This window comes from Lolium rigidum, chromosome 6, assembly GCF_022539505.1.
Source record: "Lolium rigidum isolate FL_2022 chromosome 6, APGP_CSIRO_Lrig_0.1, whole genome shotgun sequence".
Classification (NCBI taxonomy): domain Eukaryota; kingdom Viridiplantae; phylum Streptophyta; class Magnoliopsida; order Poales; family Poaceae; genus Lolium; species Lolium rigidum.
This window is the reverse complement of record NC_061513.1, coordinates 11,155,199-11,177,066: the sequence shown is the minus strand read 5'-3', so window position 1 is coordinate 11,177,066 and position 21,868 is coordinate 11,155,199. Positions and strand designations below refer to the sequence as shown.

The following is a 21,868-nucleotide window of genomic DNA, read 5'->3' as shown; positions in this document are numbered from 1 at the left end:
AAATAATTTTTGTTTGTTCTAAGAGCTTGTGTTGTCCCTCAAAACAAGAGTTTAAGTGTTGAATTGTTTCATGTAAAAAAATATGTTCGGAAGGAACTCGGGAGAATAATTCTTGCAGTAGCAGTGATCATCCATTTTTGGTCATCTGCCCTTGAAAAGGAAGGAAATTTCTTATTCAATTTGCAGCCAAGCAAAACCTAAATAACACAACAGATGTGTAGAAGTAAACATGCCCAAGTTAAAGAAAAAGTAACATCCAGATCGAGTTTGCAATTTCTTGTCGTGTCCACAAAGGATATCTTTTTTTTTTTGCCATTGAAAGGGGGTTTTAGGTTGTAGAAAGGAGAGATGCATGGGTTCCCATCCCAGCCCTACGGTACGGTATGGTCTCTCTTTCCTGGGCATATTTCCTTGTCCCAAACCCAACAGTGCTGCCTTAACTAAAAAACACCAATAATTCAGCCTCCCTTAACACATGTGAGACCACCAACTAGAAATCATCAAAGGAAAATAAAAGAAACATGAAGCGCCAACTACAGGATACGAAACCATCAAAGCAAAATAGGGATGCATTCACGGGTTGGTCTGAAAAGGGCGCCGACATGTGGTCAACATCATGCTGCGCCAATTCACAAATCCCATCATCATCAATTAGCGCGGGGTGCATATTTTATTATCTCCTGGTAACAAGCTTTGGTAAAGTAGGTAAAAGATGTTGAAATTTTGGTGGCATTCTCGGCTGTACGCTAGAATTCCTAACCTTTCGTGTCACCAATTTACCAAGCTTCTTTAGTTTTTCTCAAGAATAGGTCATCATCCATGGTTACCTTTTTCTAGCACCAATTTGTGTGAAAAGGGCGCCAAGATATGGTCAGCATCGTGCTGGGCCAATTCACAAACCCATAAATCATGGTTAATATTTGAGTAATTCATGTTGAATAATTTTGAGGTTTTGCTTTATCTTAGTCGATTAAACTTTCCAATTGAATTGGCCGGCTTCTTTTTAAAAAAAATGAAAATTGTCTTCATTTTTTTAATTTAATACATACCAGTCAGACATCCCATAAATATACAACTACAGTTTTGTATATCTCCCACCATATTCAAATGATTCTTTTACTTGAAGATTTGTTTTTTATTTGTAAAAGCACTTAGTTTTTTTGCACGTTTAATCTACACTAGGTTGAACTTTTAGAATGTGCGACCACAGTATTTTGTAATGTGCATGTGTACATATTTTTAGAACCAAATGGTTTTATTTGAGGTTTACTAAGTTTGCTAGTTTCTCTTTAAGAATAATAGTGCACGACCTTAATTCTTGGAGTATCGACGCTAAATTACACGGTGAGGGTTTATTTACAGGGAAAAAGAGTGGGAGAGACTCTCACTGCAAAATTTATCGATGAAGTACAAGTAAATTACAAATTGAAATTTAAAAATAAAACTACACATTGAGTTGTCTGAAAAAAAGAGTGATAACACGAACTTGAAGAAATCCGTAGAACTTGCAAGTGGAAGAAAAGAGACAAACATGAGTAGCTGAGAATCTACATGGTGGAATAAAAGTTGAACAATGGAATAACAATCAGTTATGTCATTAACAAAAACAAAACCGTAGAAAAAGTGGAGAAGAAAATATCAAGAGAGTGGGAGATTAAACTAGGAGAGAGAGATAACGCCAAGTGGGATGTGGAAGTCAAGGTAGAAAGATCCAAGCACCAGGGCTAGCTCGTGCTACGATAAAGAGGCACCACCACTCTGAATTCCCAAGCTAAACTAGAGCGACTAGCTCGTCCGTCTTCTTCCTACCGCCACCCACCTCTGACCACGCCGTCGCCGGTGGTGGCCGGAGCCGGGAACCGGAGGCGATGGGGCACGGCCTGAGCTGCAGCCGCGACGGCGACGAGCACGACTTCTTCCGGGCGGCGCAGGCAGGCGATCTTGACGCCCTGGAGGGCCTCCTCGCCGCCGACCCGGCGCTCGCCCGCCGCGCCACCATCTACGATCGCCTCACCGCGCTCCACGTCGCAGCCGCCAACGGCTCCCTCCCTGTCGTGTCCATGTTCCTCGCCCGCGGGGTGCGGCCGGACGTGCTGAGCCGTAGCAAGCAGACGCCGCTCATGCTCGCCGCCATGCACGGCAACATCGACTGCGCGCTCGCCCTCCTCGCCGCCGGCGCCAATGTGAGAACCGAGCGCTCAAAGCAGCAACCTTTTTCATCTGACCGATCCGCCCGCCGTCGTCTGACTTTGGTTAATCTTTGCTGGACCAGATTTTGATGTTCGACTCGGTGCAAGCGAGGACCTGCCTCCACCACGCGGCCTACTACGGCCACGCCGACTGCCTGCGCGCCATCCTCGCCGCCGCGCGCACCGCGCAGGTGGCCGCCTCCTGGGGCTTCGCGCGGTTCGTGAACGTGAGGGATGAGCACGGCGCCACGCCGCTGCACCTCGCGGCGAGGCAGGGCCGGCCCGAGTGCGTGCACCTGCTGCTGGAGAGCGGCGCCATCGTGTCGGCCCCCACGGGGTCCTACGGCTTCCCCGGGAGCACGGCGCTGCACCTGGCGGCGCGCGGCGGGAACATGGGGTGCGTCCGGGAGCTGCTGGCCTGGGGCGCCGACCGCGTGCAGCGGGACTCAGCGGGGCGGATCGCGTACGCGGTGGCGCTGAAGCGGGGCCACGGCGCGTGCGCCGCGCTGCTCAACCCGGCGGCGGCTGAGCCCATGGTGTGGCCGTCCCCGCTCAAGTTCATCGGCGAGCTGGAGGCCGACGCGAGGGCGCTGCTCGAGGCCGCGCTCGCGGAGGCCAACAGGGAGCGCGAGAAGAAGATCTTCCTCAAGGGCGCGCCGCCGTCACCGTCCGAATCCTCCGACGTCGACGACGACGACGAGGACGACGGCGCTGTCTGCAGCATCTGCTTCGAGCAGGCGTGCAGCATCGAGGTGCAGGACTGCGGGCACCAGATGTGCGCGGCGTGCACGCTGGCGCTCTGCTGCCACAGCAAGCCCAACCCGACCACGCTCACGCTGCTGCCGCCGGCGTGCCCCTTCTGCCGCAGCTGCATCTCCCGGCTTGTCGTGGCCGACACCAAGGCCAAGGGACCGGCCGCGGCGGTCGTCGGCGACGAGAAGGCGGTGTCGTCCCCAAGGCTGAGCCGGAGGCGGTCGAGGAGGTCCCGCGAGGGGAGCAGCAGCTTCAAAGGGCTGTCATCCGCCATGGGGTCTCTGTCCAGCAAGATTGGCCGTGGCTCCGGCAGGCTGGCCGGCGACAGCGCCTTCCTCGACAAGCTTGAGCATGATCTCCCGTGACAACAGAACAGGGCAGAGCAGTAGACTGAAGCAGAGCTGCCGCCAAAAAGTTTTGAACATCTATGGTGATCCATCAAATCAAGGTTAAAATAAGTTATATTGCTGGGAGAGTATAATTTACACTAGTTGGGTTAGGAAATTGAATTGTCATTCTTGCAGAATTGCACTACGGATATATTTTTTGGTTTGCCATGTTTCCATTCCATTGTATAATCATTCATTTTGTTATAGAGCCCATTGGCAAACCTTCAAAATGCCAAGTGGGTTGCGCTGTTTTTGTGGCTTGTTCATCATGATGAATGTATCATGTACAGTATGGTTTAGATGTCACATTGGGTATGATGTGTATGTAGAGAGCGAGAGAGCAGAGTTATTCTAACAAGTGTAGAGTACCATTTGTTTTAAGAAAAAAAGTTATCATGTTTGCTAGAGGCATGGCAATGGCATGTGAGATGAGAATTTGTCTTATGTTTATGGCCGATGGGCACACCAGACTTGACTGATGCATGCGACGGTGTCGGCGACTGTCACTGCACCCAACATCAACATGTGTGCATAGTTGCCTAGTAGTTCTCCGTATCTCGTCTGGTGTACCATACTGCAAATGATATATATACCGAAGTAGTAGTTCCCAATGGCATGGATTCAATTGTACCCTGACAAGCTCAGCTACTGCTACTAGTAGTCTGTTTTTCTTGGTGAGCAGACTGAAGCTCATAAGATGGCTGGGTGGTCCTGACATGAGAGATCCAAATTGGGGGCCAAATGCATTCCAAGCTCAACAACCGAATTATTCCCAGCAAGTATTCGACCAAGGAAGAAGAAGAAACTACAAAGAGAAGCAGAAGCCTGAAGCTGAAGAGAACGGTGATAACTGGCTGCACAGGGGCACATCTGAGATGCTTGCTTTCTTTCTATCCCAAATCGCACTGAATCTGAACTTCAAATTTGAGATGCTTGACCATCTACCGAAGCAAGTTTCTAGAACCACAAATATCTGAGCCATACGTATGCTCGTTGCCACTACGTGACAGTGAGCAGAGAAAGTCAAGTGGTGGACACTCAAGTTGTTGCATATGTTTGACATTTATGCATTCAAAGAAACTTTGTACATATTCCCACATCACATATGGTGATGGCATCAGCAGAAGATATCTCTTCATAGACGAGAGCATCTACTAGATATTTACAACCCCTATCATTGAGCTATAAGTATGGTCATAAACATGATAAATGAGTCCATGATAAAAGACTGACTTTTAGCTTTTTTTTTAAGGAAAAGACTGACTTTTAACTTAGTGCGTTCCCCACCTGCATATACATACTGGAGTACTAATTAGCACTATGTACGACCGGCTTGGCTTCTCTACCTAGCTGGGAGAGATGAGTAGCCGCTAGGACCAGACTTTTTCAGACAATATTGAAATGTTACCAGAATTTTACAGTTTTATTTCAGCATCATTTAGAGAGGAAAAAATAGTCTCGTGGTCTAGAAGAAAAGGTCATATGATATCTCACTGTCATCATATGCAGTTTTATTATGAATTAACCACATCATCCAAGACAGCAACTGCTACTAATGGTAGTTGGGGCAATAGAGTTTGATTATTCAAGGGGACCGAACATGGTGGTTAATGGCCGTGCCTAGACCGGAGAAGAGCTTACCGTGTTCCAAGGAGAAATATCAGGCTTTGGCTGCAGAAAAGTGGACACTGGACGACATCAACCAATACTTCCATAGGTGTAGTACAGGTATTGCCTCGTCAGCCTCTTCCCCTGTTTCAAGGACAAGACTGAGTCGCTGTCAGGTCAAACATAGATACCAGTATATCAGTTGTAAAGCACAAATAAGTCTATAGATACCGATATCTGTTGTTTCTCTCATGCAAATGCGCGTTCGTATGTTTCAACAGCGGTCAAGTACATGTGTGAATCAGCTCCAAGCTCACTGTGTTCCCTCAGGAAAAAAAAAAATCAACTATCGCCTATTGGTAACTACACGAGGTGCAAAGTGTGCTGGAAGTCACCAAAATGATACAGCGAAAACGTCGTCACGCTTCCTTGTACGGTCGACTGAGAACCGTGTTGTGGCATGTCGGGTTGCAGGGATATTCACAGTCGATTTCCTTCACCTCTCGCCGGTTGAAGAACCAGTCTCCCACCGATTCAGCAATGGTCTGTTTTGATAAGAAATTGAACTGAGTTAGTATGCCAGTGATCGCAAAATAAAGGATATTGTTCCCTGTCAGGCTGTTATGTAATTCTCCTTGCATGAAATATATGCCCGGCCTGCCATGATACTATGTAGCTCACTTACGGAAGAACCTTTCACGTTATTACAGTAACATTGTGACATTAAACTCCAAATCTCCTCTCGACAAATAATACTAACTTCTTAGACAATAGATCTTCAAAGTTCAGGATTATATTCGAAATGCCAGTTGCCACAGGACAATCTATATTACGAACTGATGAAAACTAAAACACCCCTTTCCACTGGAGAGGCAGGTCTACCTTGTTATTGATTCTAGGGGCAGATGGAGAGTGCCAAGTCAAGGGGTTCATTGACTGACAGTGTATATAGCATGAGTCAATGAACATGCCCCAGTCCTTTTTCTTCTTAAAATCACTTATAGCATCAAGCAATTCTCTCCTGAAGCCTGCAAATTATATACTTATTAAGCTAGTGAAGTGCATATATGACATGGCAGTGACTTGTTAGCGAGAAAACAGGGAGGAGCACATAAATGAGTTTGTTCTATCAATAACCTTGGAGAGTTTCAAGCTGTTTTGCATCACATTTAGTAATATCCAGTCTGCAATTTTCCCACAAACGTTCAGGGTCGGACCCTTCTGGAGACAAGACATGTTCAACCTTGAAAATAGAAGAGCAGGAAGTTTATCATGTTAATAATAACGTTGAAACAGAACATTGAAAAGTCTGCAACAGATAAGGATAGTCATACCTGCCAAACATCATATGCTGGATTGAGAATAAACATTGGGGTGCTGATGCCTTTTGCAACTTCCCGTGGAAAAAAGCACTGGCAGGCACATGATTAAGGAGTACTTAGCACATAGCAGCTTGATAGTATTGATTACTAGTGCCATAACTGCAACATGAAATAAACTTAAGGATAACCTGCCCTGGCTCCATATCTGAACTGCAATGAATAAGGTTTTTCCGCACATCCTGCAGCGAATCATTCGGAAAAAAAAAGATGAATCTTGCAACTATGAGTAAGAGTTAATACAAAAAATGGTCCCTTGGAGGGGTAATAGCACTACTTAAGTAGAGAGAGGGAGAGACCTGGAGACGAGCAACGTCATTATAGAAGCTGCGCATATACCTTCTCCCAGATATGTCTTTTCTGTAATCAACCAAAGGGAAGAACCAGTCAAACAGAGCCAGCAGTACACATGATTCGTTTATCGGGGATTCCTCAGAAGAACTAATATGTTAGAATGTGCATATAACAGTAGGTTCCTGTAGATCATGTGTTAAGAAATGACAAGCATCTTCAGTGAATTGATTGGACTAGTGCTGATTCAGATGATTATCTCTTTTGGCTTGTTTTTAGAAGTGGTTCAAAATATAATCATTTTAGGCTGTCAAAACTAGCACTGAATAAAATCATCTCATCACCAAGCATTGGTAAATTTACATATAGATGAACTTCTTAAAATGCTGGATGTGTGACAATTGATAGTGTTGCCTACTTATACTACACTGCAGCATGTACAAGTATAAAAAATTAGCCTGTGAATAAGCTAGAGCAAATGGTAAGGGAGGGGCATCAACAGAAAATCAAATCAAGCACATACACGTCTAGAAAAAAACCACCATCGGCTAGACACTTAACAGTGGACGCCTTTGGTACAAGTGCACGGAAGTCATCACAGTGAATGTAAGTGGATAGACCACCAGCCGAGCAGCCCGTAAGAAAAGCCTGAAATTGTAGAAAATGATCAGCAATAAAGTATCACAACAAAAAAAAAGGATTAATGACAATACAGAGACAACATAACTAATGAAATCAAAAGGTCAGAAGCTAAAATCATAAAAGCTAGTGACTATCAACTGATCTCAATCTGGCCACAAATCTAAAATTTTACCAAAAAAGTAGTGAGACTGTCATGTCACCACCTATGAGACCAACATCTAGTTCCGAGCTTATTTTCTTTCTTGGACTGAACAAAAAGAGTCCAAGAACAGTACCCACTGCTTTTGTTCAAAGACATTGCAGCAAACATGACGAAATAATATAAGCAAATGACTGGGTGACAGAGTACGGATCAAATTTCAGACTCAAATAGTATCACATGGACTATCAGTTTATTACTGTATCCACAATTCACATCATAGATTGACTTGAGATTATAAACAAAACAGGGCAAAATAACCTTTTATGAACTTACAGAGAAGTGATATGAATACAAAAGATGAAGGAAAATGCACCAAAATGCCATGCTATCTAGAATGCAAATCTAACATTTCCCCCCAAATCGGCTACGATCCAGGTTCTTCCACTATCAACTGATCTCGAATCGGCTACAAATCTAACATTTTCTGCCAAGCAGTAGTGAGACTGTCATGCCACCGACGATTAGACCAATGTCTAGTTCCAAACTTATTTTCTTTCATGGACTGAACATAAAGAGTCCAAGAACATTACGCACTGCTTTTGTTCAGAGACATTGCAGCAAACAAGAACTAATATAAGCAAATGACTGGGTGACAAGAGTATGAATAAAATTTCAGAACCAAATAGTATGGCATGGACTATAAGTCTATTACTGTATCCAAAAAGCATATCATATAGTGACTCGAAATTTTAAACAAAACAAGAAAAAATAACCTTTGCTGAATTTATAGAGAAGTGATATGAATATTACGATGAAGGAAAACACACCTAAATGCCATGCTATCCATTGCTTAAATATTATGATGAAGGAAAACACACCTAAAATATTAAAACTAATAATCAACTTCATCTTTTCTTTGAGGGGTGGGGCCAGTTGTAGGTGTGAACAGTATGCCGATCTGTTAACAGGAGTACAGCAAGAAATCTAGAAAACCCTGCTTCTGTGTAATCAAGATATCAACAATCAAACCTATTTTGTAGGAAGGTTACCTCTTTAGCACGGGATAGACCCTTGGATAACAGTTCACGCATGACTGCTTCCCAGATACGCTGTCCTCTGAAGTAGAAACTGGTCCCGTCCTGCAAAGATCGCAGAGGATTATTCAGGATATCTGCTGAGCAATTGAACTGCATGAGTTAGAAACTAACAAGTAAACTCCAGAAGGTTCTGCTAACCTGAAATTCATCTTCGACGTTTCCAGAAAATGACGCGCCATCACAATACCTTACCTTAACTTTATTCCAATTGTAAAAATCTGCAGGTTAAAATGAAATATTTCTCAGCGGGTATACAAGTGTAGTGCCTACATGATACCACTGCATGAAATATTTCAGAAAGATCGCTTCAAACATAATTACTGAAGAAAAGATTCCGCATATTCAAACAGACTTTTTTTTTGACAACTCAACGGTGGGAGGCAAAAGCCCCCACCTGAAGTCCCTTTCTCACTTTTTATTCCAACATGGAAGCAGCCAGGCCGCTAGGAGGTACAGGAGGAAGTACAAAGGGGTGAGAAGAGAAGTCCAACTCGAGACACAAAACACACACTCAACACATGGCATTCTCCCGCAGCTGTAGCAGCCACGCATCTACTGAGTGTCGCGAGGCGCGACGAGGCAGACGGTGAAGCCAGAGCTCGCAGTGATCCACCAGCATAGCAACCATGCACCGAGTGCGCATCCGGACACCATCAAAGACCATACGATTCCTGCTCTTCCAAATGATCCAGAGCAGCAGGAGCACCACCGAATTTCGGACAAGGGGGGCATGGGCTTGGAACGGGTTGGCAAGTGCAGCGCAGACACCCTCCAGGTCGTGCGCCACGGCTGCGGCAGGGGCTCCTACGGCGGCGAACAACGGCGTCAGACGTGCGCATCGGGAGAAGAGGTGGAGCTGGTCTTCGACTTCCTCGCAGAAGGGGCAGCGTGGGGAGGGAAGGCACCCATGCCGATGTAGGAGCGCGCGCGTCCTGGTGTTCCCGTGCCGAGCAATCCAGAAGAACACTCGGACTTTTAGCGGCGCGAAGTTAACCCAGTTCGTGTCTGTCAAGGGCATGGCCACGCCCGAGGAGTGCATGATGCGGTACGCACCCGCAGCGGTGAACTTGGCTCCTCCAGGGAGAAAGCGCGAGTCTTGCTCCCCAGCCAAGGAAGCATGCCGGAGGGACGCCTCTAGGGCGTCTAGCTGTCCTTGCGCCGTGACCGTGAGCCGATCCTGCAGCGGGAGATCAAGGCGAGCGTGACGGAGGGCATCGGCGACGGTGAGCGCGGGGGCCGTGCAGTGAGTCAACAGAGCAGGAAGGCATGAGAACAGAGGCCCCGCGGCGTGCCAATTGTCGAACCAGAACGAGGTTGCCGCCCCGTCGCCCACCCTGACGTTGGTGAGCCCGCGGTAAGTGGCGAACAGCCGCTTGAACCCACGCCAGCCCGGAGTGTCTGTCGGCAGGGGAGGGCTAGAGATGCCACCCACTCCATACCAGCGACGGACCCACCGCGTCCAAGGTGTGTCGTCGCCACGAACCAGTTTGTGGATGAACTTCAGGAGGAGGCTGACATTGTGACTGTGGAGGTCACGGACTCCCAAGCCACCCTCGGCGCGAGAGCGGCAAACGTCGTGCCAGGCCACTTGACAGTCACCGCCCGAGCACGTAGATTTCCCCTTCCACAGCATCCCATGTCGCGGCCTGTCCATGTGGTCAATAGTCGTCACCGGCATCGGGATAACGCTCATGGCAAAGGTGGGCAGAGCCGAGAGCACGGCGTCGGTGAGTGTCAAGCGCGAGCCAAGGTTGAGGAGGGAGCTCTTCCAGCCGGGCGCCCGCTTCTCAACCTTAACAACCAGATGTTGTAGATCCTGGACCCAAAGCTTGCGCGCTGTGAGAGGTAAACCAAGGTAGGTTTGAGGGAAGGCCGCAGGAGAGCATCCAATCAGGGACGCGAGCATCGTAGCGCGGCCATCGGGGACGTGGATAGGCACAAAGGCAGACTTCTGAAAGTTTATCTGCAAACCGGTAGCACGCGAGAAGGAGTCGAGGAGCTCCTTCGCGCGGATAATTTGGTCATCGTCCGCGCGCAGGAGCAGGAGGGTGTCGTCCGCGTATTGGATCACAGGACAAGACAGGTCGTCCACGAGCGGGTGGAGCAGCCGGCGGGGGGAGGCGTCCCCCGCGATGAGCTGCTGGAGGACGTCAGCCACAATGATGAACAGGTACGGCGACAGAGGGTCGCCCTGGCGCAGCCCACGCTTGCAATCAAACCACCTCCCCGGAACGCCATTCAGTAGGACAGCGGTGCGGCCCGACTCCAAAATCGCACGAATCCAGCCGCACCATAACTCGCCAAAACCTCGCGCCCTAAGAATGCGATCAAGGGCTTCCCAGTCCACAGAATCAAATGCCTTCCGGAAATCCAGCTTTAGGATCCAATCAGGGACGCGAGCATCGTAGCGCGGCCATCGGGGACGTGGATAGGCACAAAGGCAGACTTCTGAAAGTTTATCTGCAAACCGGTAGCACGCGAGAAGGAGTCGAGGAGCTCCTTCGCGCGGATAATTTGGTCATCGTCCGCGCGCAGGAGCGAGGAGGGTGTCGTCCGCGTATTGGATCACGAGGACAAGACAGGTCGTCCACGAGCGGGTGGAGCAGCCGGGCGGGGAGGCGTCCCCGCGATGAGCTGCCGGAGGACGTCGGCCACAATGATGAACAGTGCACGGCGACGAGGGTCGCCCCGGCGCAGCCCACGCTTGCAATCAAACCACCTCCCGGAACGCCATTCGCAGGGACAGCGGTGCGGCCCGACTCCAAAATCGCACGAATCCAGCCGCACCATAACTCGCCAAAACCTCGCGCCCTAAGAATGCGATCAAGGGCTTCCCAGTCCACAGAATCAAATGCCTTCCGGAAATCCAGCTTTAGGACAATCGTGGGGGCACGGCGCTTGTGGCAGCATTGAACCAGTTCCGCAGCGTACGCGAAGTTGTCAGTAATGTTTCTGCCGCGGATAAAGCCGGACTGGTCAATGGACACCAGCGACGGAATTAGGGGCTGGATTCTTCGAGTGAGCAGCTTACAGAGAATTTTCACGGCTGTTCCTTGCAGGGAGATCGGCCTAAACCCATCGGCAGTAACCACATCGTCACGTTTGGGTAGCAGAGCCATGTATGCTTGGTTGAGAGGCTGCAAGTTGGTGGCTCTAGAGTGGAACGATGCAAGCAGATCAGACATGTCCTCTTTGATAACCGGCCAGAAGTGCTTGAAAAAACCAGGGCTGAAGCCGTCCGGACCGGGGGAAGCATCCGTCCGCATCCGCGCGAGGGCTGCATGCGCTTCCTCAATGGAGAAAGGCAGCTCCAGCGCTGCCAATGCGGGCATGGGCGTGTACATGGACTCGACGTTGAAGTCGAAGGATGTCTGGACGCGCGAGCCCATGAGCGAGGAGTAGTACCCAGTGAGGACGGCTTCTTTTTGTTGATGGGTGTAGACAGGCGCACCGCGGTCGTGGAGGACGCGGATGGAGTTTTTGCGGAGGCGAGCGGAGGCACACGCATGGAAAAAACGAGTGTTTTCATCCCCCAGCCGGCAGTACCGGATGGAGTATCGCTGGCGCCAGTAGAGGGACTTGGACTTCAAATGACGCGAGAGCTGTTCCTTGATCAGAGAACGCAACAGCGCTTCTGCTGCCGATAGCCAGCGGCACTCCTCGAGCCGATCCAGGAGTTGGATGGCCGCACGACAAGCAGCGATGACTTCATCGGGTTTCTTCCGCGAACGCGCCCATTTCTTTGATTCTGCCCGAACCCACTTGAGTTTCTTGGCCAGACGAGCAGCAGGGTCAGTGAGCTGGTTGCAGCGGCGGCCCCAAACATGGCCAACCAGGGAGCAAAACCCAGCATCGAGTGCCCAGCCTTTCTCGTAACGAAAGACAGCTGGAGTAGGGATTTTCGACGTCGCTGACACGACGAGCGGGACGTGGTCAGAGGTTGCGCGCACCGCAGAGCCGAGGGTGGTGTTGCATAACACCGCGGACCACTCCAGGTTGATGAAGGCTCGGTCCAGGCGCACGAGGGTGGGGCTGTCGCGCATGTTAGACCAAGTGTACCTGCGGTCCAGGAGCGGAAGCTCCTGCAACAGCAGCTCATCGACCACGGAATTGAAAGCGGAAGCGAGAGTAGCGTCGAAGGCCGTGTTGTTGCGGTCGTCAGGCCACCGCGCGACGTTGAAGTCGCCCGCAATCATCCAGGGGCCACGGCAGACGGCCGCAAGGCCGCGGAGCTCGTCGAAGAAGTCATCGCGCAAGGCGCCGTCGCAAGGGCCGTAGACATTGGTGATGAAGAACTGAAGATCGTCAGCCGTGGACCGAAGTTCTGTGGTGAGGCAGAACTGGCCAGCGTGGCACGAAACAAGGGACCAGCGGGAGGCATCCCAGGCGGTGAGGATGCCGCCCGAGGCGCCAACGGCGTCAAGGAGCTCGTGGGCAGAGAGAGAGCGCGGCAGGAACGAGCCGAGCTTGAAGCGTGAAGGCGCCGTCAGTTTAGTTTCTTGCAGACATAGCACTGAAGGAGACATATCTAGGATAGAGGACTGAACTACCGTGCACTTATCATCATCACCTAAGCCACGTACATTCCAGATCGAAACGGACAGATTGTACAAACGTGGAGCACTCATGGAGGAAACACACTCACACCTAATTTACAACCTGCCTGGCTAAACAGACTAGACGAACAGAACTCGCATACATATGGGGAAGTCGCAGAGCATGAGACACAAGGGCGGGGTGCGGTAGCGCTCCGGGCACAGGGGGAGCAAAAAGGCCGGCGCGGACGCCAAGCGGGTGCCCGAAGCGGCAGCAGCAGCCGCGCGGGCTGCATCAGTCCACGTCGGCGATCACCGGGGAGGCCGCCGCCAGGCGGCCCATCGCATCCTCAGGCAGGTTGCAGCCACGGGCCAGGCTGCGAAGCAGCTCAGCAGGCAGGAATGGTGTGGACAGAGGTGAGGGCCTAACCTGAGGAAGGAGACTGCAGGGAGGAACTCTCTCTTCTTAGGGTTACAGAGATAGAAGCACCTTATATAGGTCAGGACTGGGCTGGGCCAAATGGGCCACAACAGAGAACAAGAAGACAGCCCAACAGATACACCAACAGCTTGTCTAACACTCCCCTCAAGATGGGTGATAAATGTCAATCATCCCCATCTTGGCACAAGCAAGATTACACTCCTTTGAGCCCGAGTCCCTTTGTTAAACAAGTCTGCCACTTGTTGTCCCGATCTCACATAAGCCAATGAGATAATCCTCGCATCAATCTTTTCTTTAATAAAGAATCTGTCTATCTCCACATGTTTAGTTCGCTCATGCTCGGACAGGGTTATTTGCTATGTTTATGGCGGACATATTATCACACCACACTTTCAAGCTTCCTTGCCTTAAAATTTTCAGCTCTCTTAGAAGGTTTCGTACCCACAACATTTCACCCGGGCCCGTGACATAGCTCGTACTCAGCTTCGGCCGTTGATTTCGAGACAACAGATTGTTTCTTACTTCTCCATGACACCAAATTTCCTCCAACAAAAACACAATACCCCGAGGTGGATCTTCGATCATCTAAGCAGCCTAGCCCAATCCGCATCACAATATCCATCTACATTTAGGTGTCCATTACTTTTAAACAACACTCCTTTTCCCGGAGTGCCCTTCAAGTATCTCAAGATTCTTTGAGTCGCTTCTGGTGTCCATCCCTCGGATCATGCATATAGCGACTCACTACACTTACCGCAAATGATATATCCGGTCTCGTGTGGCATAAGTATATTAGTCTCCCAACAAGTCTTTGATATTTCTCCTTGTTTATGGGTTCTCCGGACTCTGCTCGTGATTTTAGTGTTCCGGTCAATAGGTGTTGAAGCCACTCGGCACCCCAGACATGCCCATATCATCTAAGAGATCCAATGTATACTTTCTTTGAGATAGTGATATCCCTTTTGACGATCTTGCAACTTCTATTCCAAGGAAGTATCTAAGTTTTCCCAAATCTTTCACCTCAAAGGCCCGACTCAAGCATCCTTTCGGCTTTGCGATTTCCACAACATCATCTCCCGTGATGATAATATCATCAACATACACGACAAGGATAGTGATTTTCTCGCTCCGAATGTCCGTAAAATAAGGTATGGTCTCCATTGCATTGACCATAACCCATGCCACACACCACTTGTCCGAACCTCGTCAAACCAGGCCCGTGGAGATTGTTTGAGACCATATAGAGATTTCTTCGATCTACATACCTTTCCTTTAGTTTCGAGTCCGACAAATCCCGGTGGCATCTCCATATACACCTCCTCTTGAAGATCACCATGCAGAAATGCATTTTTGACATCAAGTTGATGCAAGGGCCATCCGAAATTTGTCGCACAAGAGATCAAAATTCCGACAGGTGCTCATTTTTGCCACTGGTGCAAATGTCTCATCATAGTCAATGCCATAAGTCCGACTATATCCTCTTGCCACAAGTCTTGCCTTATATCTCTCCACTTTTCCTTCGCATTTTGTTTTACGAGAATAGATCCACTTACGACCCTCATCGTATTCTTTCCTTTAGGGAGATCTCGTTAACTCCCATGTTTTATTTTTCTTCAAGGCCTCTAACTCTTCCATCATAGCATTGCACCATCTCGGGTCCAACTCGGCTGCCTTCCAATCCTTAGGAACGGATACAGCTTGCGGTGAAGCAACAAAAGCCCGAAAAGAGGGTGACAATGCCTCGTAAGAAATATAATTTCCTATGTCATAGTCATCATAACCAAGTCACTTTGGGGGCCCAACTTTTCTTATCCCTTTCCTTATTGCAATTCGCAAGTCTAGGCTATTATTGGACCCAGTCTAAGGTTGATTCTCCTCAGCAGAATCTACACTTGTACTTCCTTGATTTTCCGGTCCAATGGGTTGCTCCCCCGCCTCTGGTCTTGTTGCTCCTCCGGTGCATCTACTTGTTCCCTTTGTACTTGTCTTCTAGAGTACACAAGTGGATTCTCGTGACCATCTTTGTGGTGGTACAGGTCTAGGTGGTGTAGGTGTACCAGGAATTGCAGGAATCTCCGCAACAATAGGAAATTGTTGATGTTGTTGTTGGTCACCATCTTGTCGCTCTTGATCGGCACCTTGCCGTTGCTCCCCTCTTGAGCATCACCAAGATGGTCAAGCCCCCGGAACAAGCCACTAAGATCACTCTCACCGTCATAAAATGGTTCCGACTCGCGAAACGTAACATCCATGCTTACAAATGTCCTCCCGTCGGTGGGACTCCAACACTTGTAACCCTTACGTCCGGAGGAATAGCCAATAAAGATACATTTGATAGCCCGATGATCTAGCTTGCCAACGGATGGCCTCGTGATCCCTTACAAAACATGTACGACCAAAGAGTTTGGGTGGTACAACAAAGTCATTGTTATTTAGAAGGAGTTGGCAAGGAGATCGCATACCTAGAATCTTTGAGGGCATTCTCGTTGATCAAATATGTAGCGATCATAACTCGCCTCACTCCATAAGAATTTTGGAACATTCATGGTAAACATAAGAGATCGAGCCACTTCAAGAATGTGCCTATTCTTCCGCTCAGACAACTCCATTCTGGGAGGAGTGTCGTGACATGAAGTCTCGGTGCAGTATACCTTGCGAAGATAAGAAAGCAACAAAAGGTTTGTTGATATATTCGATACCATTATCGGTTCCGATCACTTGCACTCGAACATTGAATTGGTTTTTCACATAGGCACAAAAACTCGGAAACAAGTGAACACTTCATCTTTGTGACGCATAAGATAGATCCAAGTCATTCCGGAATAGCAATCAATAAAAGTCACAAAGTACTTCATGCCACTTATCGACACAACAGGACACGTCCATACATCAGAGTGCACTAACACAAATGGGGATACACTTCTGATCCCTCTACTAACATAAGAGGTTCTTGTATGCTTAGCATATTCGCAGGCATCACAATATAATTTGGTTTTGTCCACTCCATTCATTACATCAGGAAAAACTCGAAACATTTTATCAAACGCCATGTGACCCATTCGACAATGATGAACTAGTGCCATACTCTCCTTTTGCCAAAGACCTCTATGCCTGGTTGCAGTCCCAATCTTCTTGCTGCTCTCCCTTTCCTGAATTAAACACATATATCTATCAACTATTATACGGTAGTCCTGCTGATCAATCAAGGCACTTAGAGATAGCAGTTTACTCGGAAAAGCAGGAACATGTAGAACCGATGACAATTTTATGTTGGGTGTACATTGCACCGACCCCTCCCCTTTTATAGATTGTCGTCGTGCCATCTGCTCGTTTGGATAGTGCCTCTATGTGTGGAAGGATACCGAGTATAAGAGTCAAACTCACTAATATTTCCAAGTAACATGTTTGGATGCTTCGGAATCAAGAATCCAATCCGAATTAGCATTATGAGTGGCTATAGAAACTCTATCAATATTACCTTCATCTTTGTAGACATAGTGAGCAAAGTTCCCAAAGGTTGCTTCATTTTGTCCTTCTTCCTTTGATTGTCCCCGAGAGGTACTCGGTAGTTGACTCGAAGGCTGTCGCCATATGTGCCTTGGGTGATATAGTGTGCTCGCTGTCCTCCACCCCCGCCATACCGATATCCATATGGCTGTCCACTACCTCTCGCCATAGTGCTGTCCACCACCTCTTCCATGGTGCTCGTCCAAATGGCTGTCCACTACCTCTCGCCATCACCTCTTCCTCTCGTAGCTTCCTCTCGCCATGTGTGTATCCTCCTCTCCCCCTACCGGATGTAGCAAAGGAGGTACACCGATGCTTCAAGTGTCCCTTCGCCCACAAGTATAGCAGTCTCTCATCTCTTGTCTCTCGTTAGTGTAGAAGGTTGGATGAGGGACGAATCGCTTCCCTTCGTCATATTCGGACGCACTTCCTCTCCGGACATAGCCGCAATGGCTTCTTTGAGAGAAGGGGTAGTGGTTTGATGCAAGTAAAGCAGCCCTTCTCCCCTCAAAATCTTGATTAAGACCCTTCAAGAACTTCATGACTCGCCGACGTTCAATCCAGCCTTGCGAGCCAGGCACTCACACATTCCCCATGGGCAAGTTCCGGAGGATCAACATGATCTAAATCTCCCCAAAGATGCCGCAACTCAGCCACATATGCCATCACAGCTTTTGTTTCCTTGTTGCAAGTCATGCACTTTATCTTCAATCTCAAGCAATCAACATAATGTTCCCCTTTCCGAATAAAGATTTGATAGGGTGTCCCATACCTCCGAAGCTTTTGTGAGTGTCTCTACGAAGCGGCAATGTTAGGAACCAAAGAGTTAAGCAACCATGCCACAATCGGAGAATTTATGGCATTCCACTGTTTCCATTCCGGACCGGTCTTGTCCGTCGGTTCTGCAGCCTTCACCACTCACACGTTCATCCAGCCCTTTCGAGTTCAAAATCAACGGCGCCCTCCTTGACCACCGGAGATAGTTGGCCACTTCTTCCAACTTGATTTCATTCGCCGGCAGCTCAAGTTTCCGACCGATGATGGTATGGGGAACGATTGCTCCCCCTCCGACGAGATCCTCCTCCATCTCCTTTGGTAGTGATAAGTTCCGCCAGCTTCTCCGCAGCCTTGGCCAAATCCCCGTTGTCCCCCATGCTTGACACCAAACTAACCTCTCGTAACCACCAAAGGACTTACCCGCGGGATGCCTCTTCGTCTCCTTACTTGTCACCGCCTTCCCCTCCTTGCCGCCGCAGCGACCTCGCTCCCTTCCTCTTCCTCCCAGCCCACCGCGACCAGCCCTACTCCCTTCCTCTTCCTCTTCCTCCTAGCAGCCACGGCGAGACTAGGCTTCCGGATCGGCGGTCCTTCCCGTCGTTGCCCTCACCGCCCCTTGCTCCGATACCATGTGGACAGAGGTGAGGGCCTAACCTGAGGAAGGAGGCTGCAGGGAGGAACTCTCTCTTCTTAGGGTTACAGAGATAGAAGCACCTTATATAGGTCAGGACTGGGCTGGGCCAAATGGGCCACAACAGAGAACAAGAAGACAGCCCAACAGATACACCAACAGTTGTCTAACAAATGGCATGGTCGCCTCGCCGGACTCCCCGGCAAGGGGAGCTCCTTCAAGCCTATGTGCCTTGAGCGCCACAGCCTTGGTCATAGTGTCCTGGAAACCGCCTTTGGCGCCAGCCCGGATCCTTCTGCTGCGCCTGGGACCAGCTTCGCCATCAGCTTCCTCCACAGGCTCTTGGAGCGGGTCGAAGCGAGCAGCCGCGGCACGACGACCACGGCGGGTGGGGCCGCCCGATAGGCACGCGCGGAGACGGAGGCAGGACCATGGGGCAGCGCTCCTTGAGGTAGGCCGGCAAGTGCTTGGCGAGGACGAGCCCTGGGGACGGCGTGATCACGGCCTCAGCGAAGACGTTGGTGGATAGCGCGGAGGGGCGTCCAGCGATTTTCGTTGCAGTGGCGATCAGCCCCATCGATCCCGTCAGCAGGTTGACATGCATGAGCCCTCGCGGCCCAACATCCATCCCACGTGGCCCATAGTTACGTGGGATGCGAAAGAAGCCTAGCTCGCCCGCCGGGCCCACGACCAGGAGGTGGAAGAAGCCAGGAGAAACAGCGACATGCAGCTTGGCGGGGCGAGCGATGCCTCCTGGCGTGATCATCGCGAATGGCGTCGTGCCGGGCAGGTCCACGAGGTCGCATGGGAGCTCGTCGTCAGCAGCGGCCGGGGCGACGTCGGAGCCGCGAGCAGGCACCAGGGCAGCGAAGGATCCTGGCGCGCGGCGGGCGCCCCGTCGGCGGGCAGACCTGGAGAGGGAGCCCGGCGCGAAGGGAGCGCCACCGCTCGGGCCCGTGGCAGACGAACCTCCACCGCCACCAGAGCTAGACCCATGGCCACCAGGACCACCGCCGGGGCCCCCTCCTCCGCCGCCACCGCCGGCACCCTGTCCCCAGGCGCCACCGCTGTACGGCGGCGAGTGTGGCGGGTCGTCGTCAGAGGCTTCACCAATATCCCAACAGCGAACGCGGAACACGTCCACAAAGGTGATCACACCGTCGTGCCTCTTCACATGGAGCTCGTCCGGGATGGCGTGGTAGTCATCGTACTTGCCCAGGACCACCACCGCGGAGAACTCGGCGCCGGTGAGGCAGAATTCCTCGATGCGAGAAGGATTGGAGGATCCGCTGACAGCGCAATGGATGTGCCCACGGTGCCAGTCCTCCACGGGAAAGCCCACCAGCGACAGCGAGACGAACCCGCGATGCTCGAAGCGTGAGCGGTTCTCTGCGTCCTCGTGGTGCTCAAACCACACCGTATGCTCCTGGAACGGAAACGGCCCTTCCAGGGTAGCGCGGAGGCGGCTCTGGGGTGTGCGGAAGGCGATCAGGTGAGCACCATAGGCCGAGGCGGCCATGCGCGCCTCATGGCCACGGTGGACGTAGGTGAGGAGAGCGCCTCGCACCAGCGCGCCATTGTTCGGGCTTTCCGGATCGACGAAGGCGAACCCGTAGTGCGCGAAGTCCTCCATGTTCACCGGTGGCATGTACACATCCATGAAGTCAGGGTGGGCCGGTGGCGCCAGATCCTCCGCGTCGGGAGGCTCAGAGGGATCACCGTGGGAAGGGGGCGGCGTGACAGGAGAGGAGGGCGGGGCTGGTGGGGCGGGAGGGTCCCCCGGAGGCGGCGGTAGCTGGACGGCATTGGGGTGCGGGGTGACAGGAAAGGCAGCGCCATCGGCGACACGACGAGGAGGCGGGGTGTCGAGCGGAGAGGTGGGGGAATCCCCAAGAGCGGGAGACGGCGTGGCGGATGGGGAGCGCGCAGCGGGGGAAGGGGCGTGGAGGGGCACCCCCGGCATGGCGTTGGGGCAGTGGTCGCGCCGGAGGCCAGAGCGATGGCCGGAGCCGCCACAAACAAGGCAGCAAACAGGGTCCCGACACTCGCGAACAGGGTGTTTGGGTGAGAGACAGCGAAAGCAGAGGCGCTTGCGCTTTATAACCGACGTGAGCGACGAACACGAGGGAGCAGAGGTCGTCGACGAGGCCCCCGAGGCCGGCGAACAGCGGCTACCGGCGCAACGAACAGACGAGAAGGACGCAGTAAAACCAGGCTCTCCCAGCCGTGCGCCGCCCACGACCGTGCGATGACGTTCCTCAGATTCAAACAGACTAACATAATGCAGTGCCTGTAATATCCACACTAGACTGAAAGTTACTCAGAGTAGACTGATGACGTTCCTCAGATTGGATATTTACTGGGGTAATCATAAAGCGATCAAAAGTAGGATCAAGCTAAGATAACCAGTGCAGTAAACTGCTGAGTTCAGTTATACAGCGAACTGCTGAACAGTGAAATACTGGAACCAGTGCTGCAAACTCGGGAGCCACTGCTGATGTTGAAAAGCACAATGTACCTGGATTCTGCAACTCGTCGTCGCTCAGAATGCCGACGAACTCAGCCCGCCTTTCCATGTAGTCAGAGGAACCAAGATTAGTTTTCTTGCGCTGACCACACACGGTCAGATTCCTGCACCAGCTCCCACCCTGCAACACCAAAAGCTTCAGTCGTCACCTCCATTGAGGCGCAACACCAAACACATATCGAGCAGAGATACATGCTCATCACCTCCAAGTGGAGGAGCCATCTGTCGGACCCCTCCCCGAACCCCGGCAGCCAGTGGTACCCAGGCGGAGTCCCGTCGAGGCACACCGCGCCCTGGTCCTTGGCGCCGTCGACGAGGGTGAGGCCGACGAGCGTGGGGAGGCGGTGGCCGTAGGACGGGTATGAGGTGGCCGGAGCGGAAGCGTCGGGCGAGAGGGCCAGGAAGAAGAAGGCGGCGGCGAGGAGCGCGGCGACGAACGCTGCTGCCCCGGCGGTGGCGCCGCGGCGGCCGAGGCGGCGCCACCAGAGGCGCAGGCGGTGCGTCGCCGGCGCGGCGGCGGAGGAGGGCATGAGCGGCAGGTTGGTGTTGGCGAACGGAAGCAGCGAGTGGTGGTTGGTGGAGGGGCCCCGGTTGCTGGATCTGGCCGTGGGCGCACGCATCGGCGGCGACGACTTCCCCTTTGTTTAGCAGCGAAGCAATGGCTTCCGCCGTGTTAACTTTGGATTCTCCGGTGGTGCCGGCGGCGGCATTGCCGCCCGTGGCGAAGCACACCCGCACTAATATTCCAACTTTTTTAAAAAAATTAAAATTCCAACTTTTTTTAATAGAACTGTCATTATTTTTTATTTTTAATCTAATCTTGTGTTGAGACTACATATTTACAAACAAATATATAGTGATTTATGTTTCGCATACGAAGCTGAAAGCAAGGTACTTAATTATGAGACCTATTTGAATAAGCGCATCGCCTATGTTGCCATTTTGCCAAACCACACCAT

The 21,868-nt window shown here is 51.0% G+C and overlaps 2 protein-coding genes across 2 annotated transcripts; one reads left to right on the top strand and one right to left on the bottom strand.

Moving 5' to 3' along the window:
• The first annotated feature begins 1,710 nt into the window (after positions 1-1,710).
• Positions 1,711-3,736, top strand: LOC124662600 (E3 ubiquitin-protein ligase XB3-like). Its single transcript, XM_047200417.1, has 2 exons — positions 1,711-2,183; positions 2,273-3,736. The coding sequence occupies exons 1-2, from the start codon at positions 1,869-1,871 to the stop codon at positions 3,305-3,307; spliced, it is 1,350 nt and encodes a 449-aa protein (XP_047056373.1). The 5' UTR covers positions 1,711-1,868; the 3' UTR covers positions 3,308-3,736.
• A 1,452-nt stretch (positions 3,737-5,188) lies between these two features.
• Positions 5,189-21,439, bottom strand: LOC124662860 (pectin acetylesterase 5-like). Its single transcript, XM_047200646.1, has 11 exons — positions 21,113-21,439; positions 20,901-21,030; positions 8,629-8,708; positions 8,443-8,532; positions 7,133-7,257; positions 6,618-6,678; positions 6,450-6,500; positions 6,274-6,351; positions 6,077-6,182; positions 5,822-5,967; positions 5,189-5,484 (listed from the first exon to the last, which is right to left on the bottom strand). The coding sequence occupies exons 1-11, from the start codon at positions 21,437-21,439 to the stop codon at positions 5,359-5,361; spliced, it is 1,320 nt and encodes a 439-aa protein (XP_047056602.1). The 3' UTR covers positions 5,189-5,358.
• Positions 21,440-21,868: the final 429 nt, after the last annotated feature.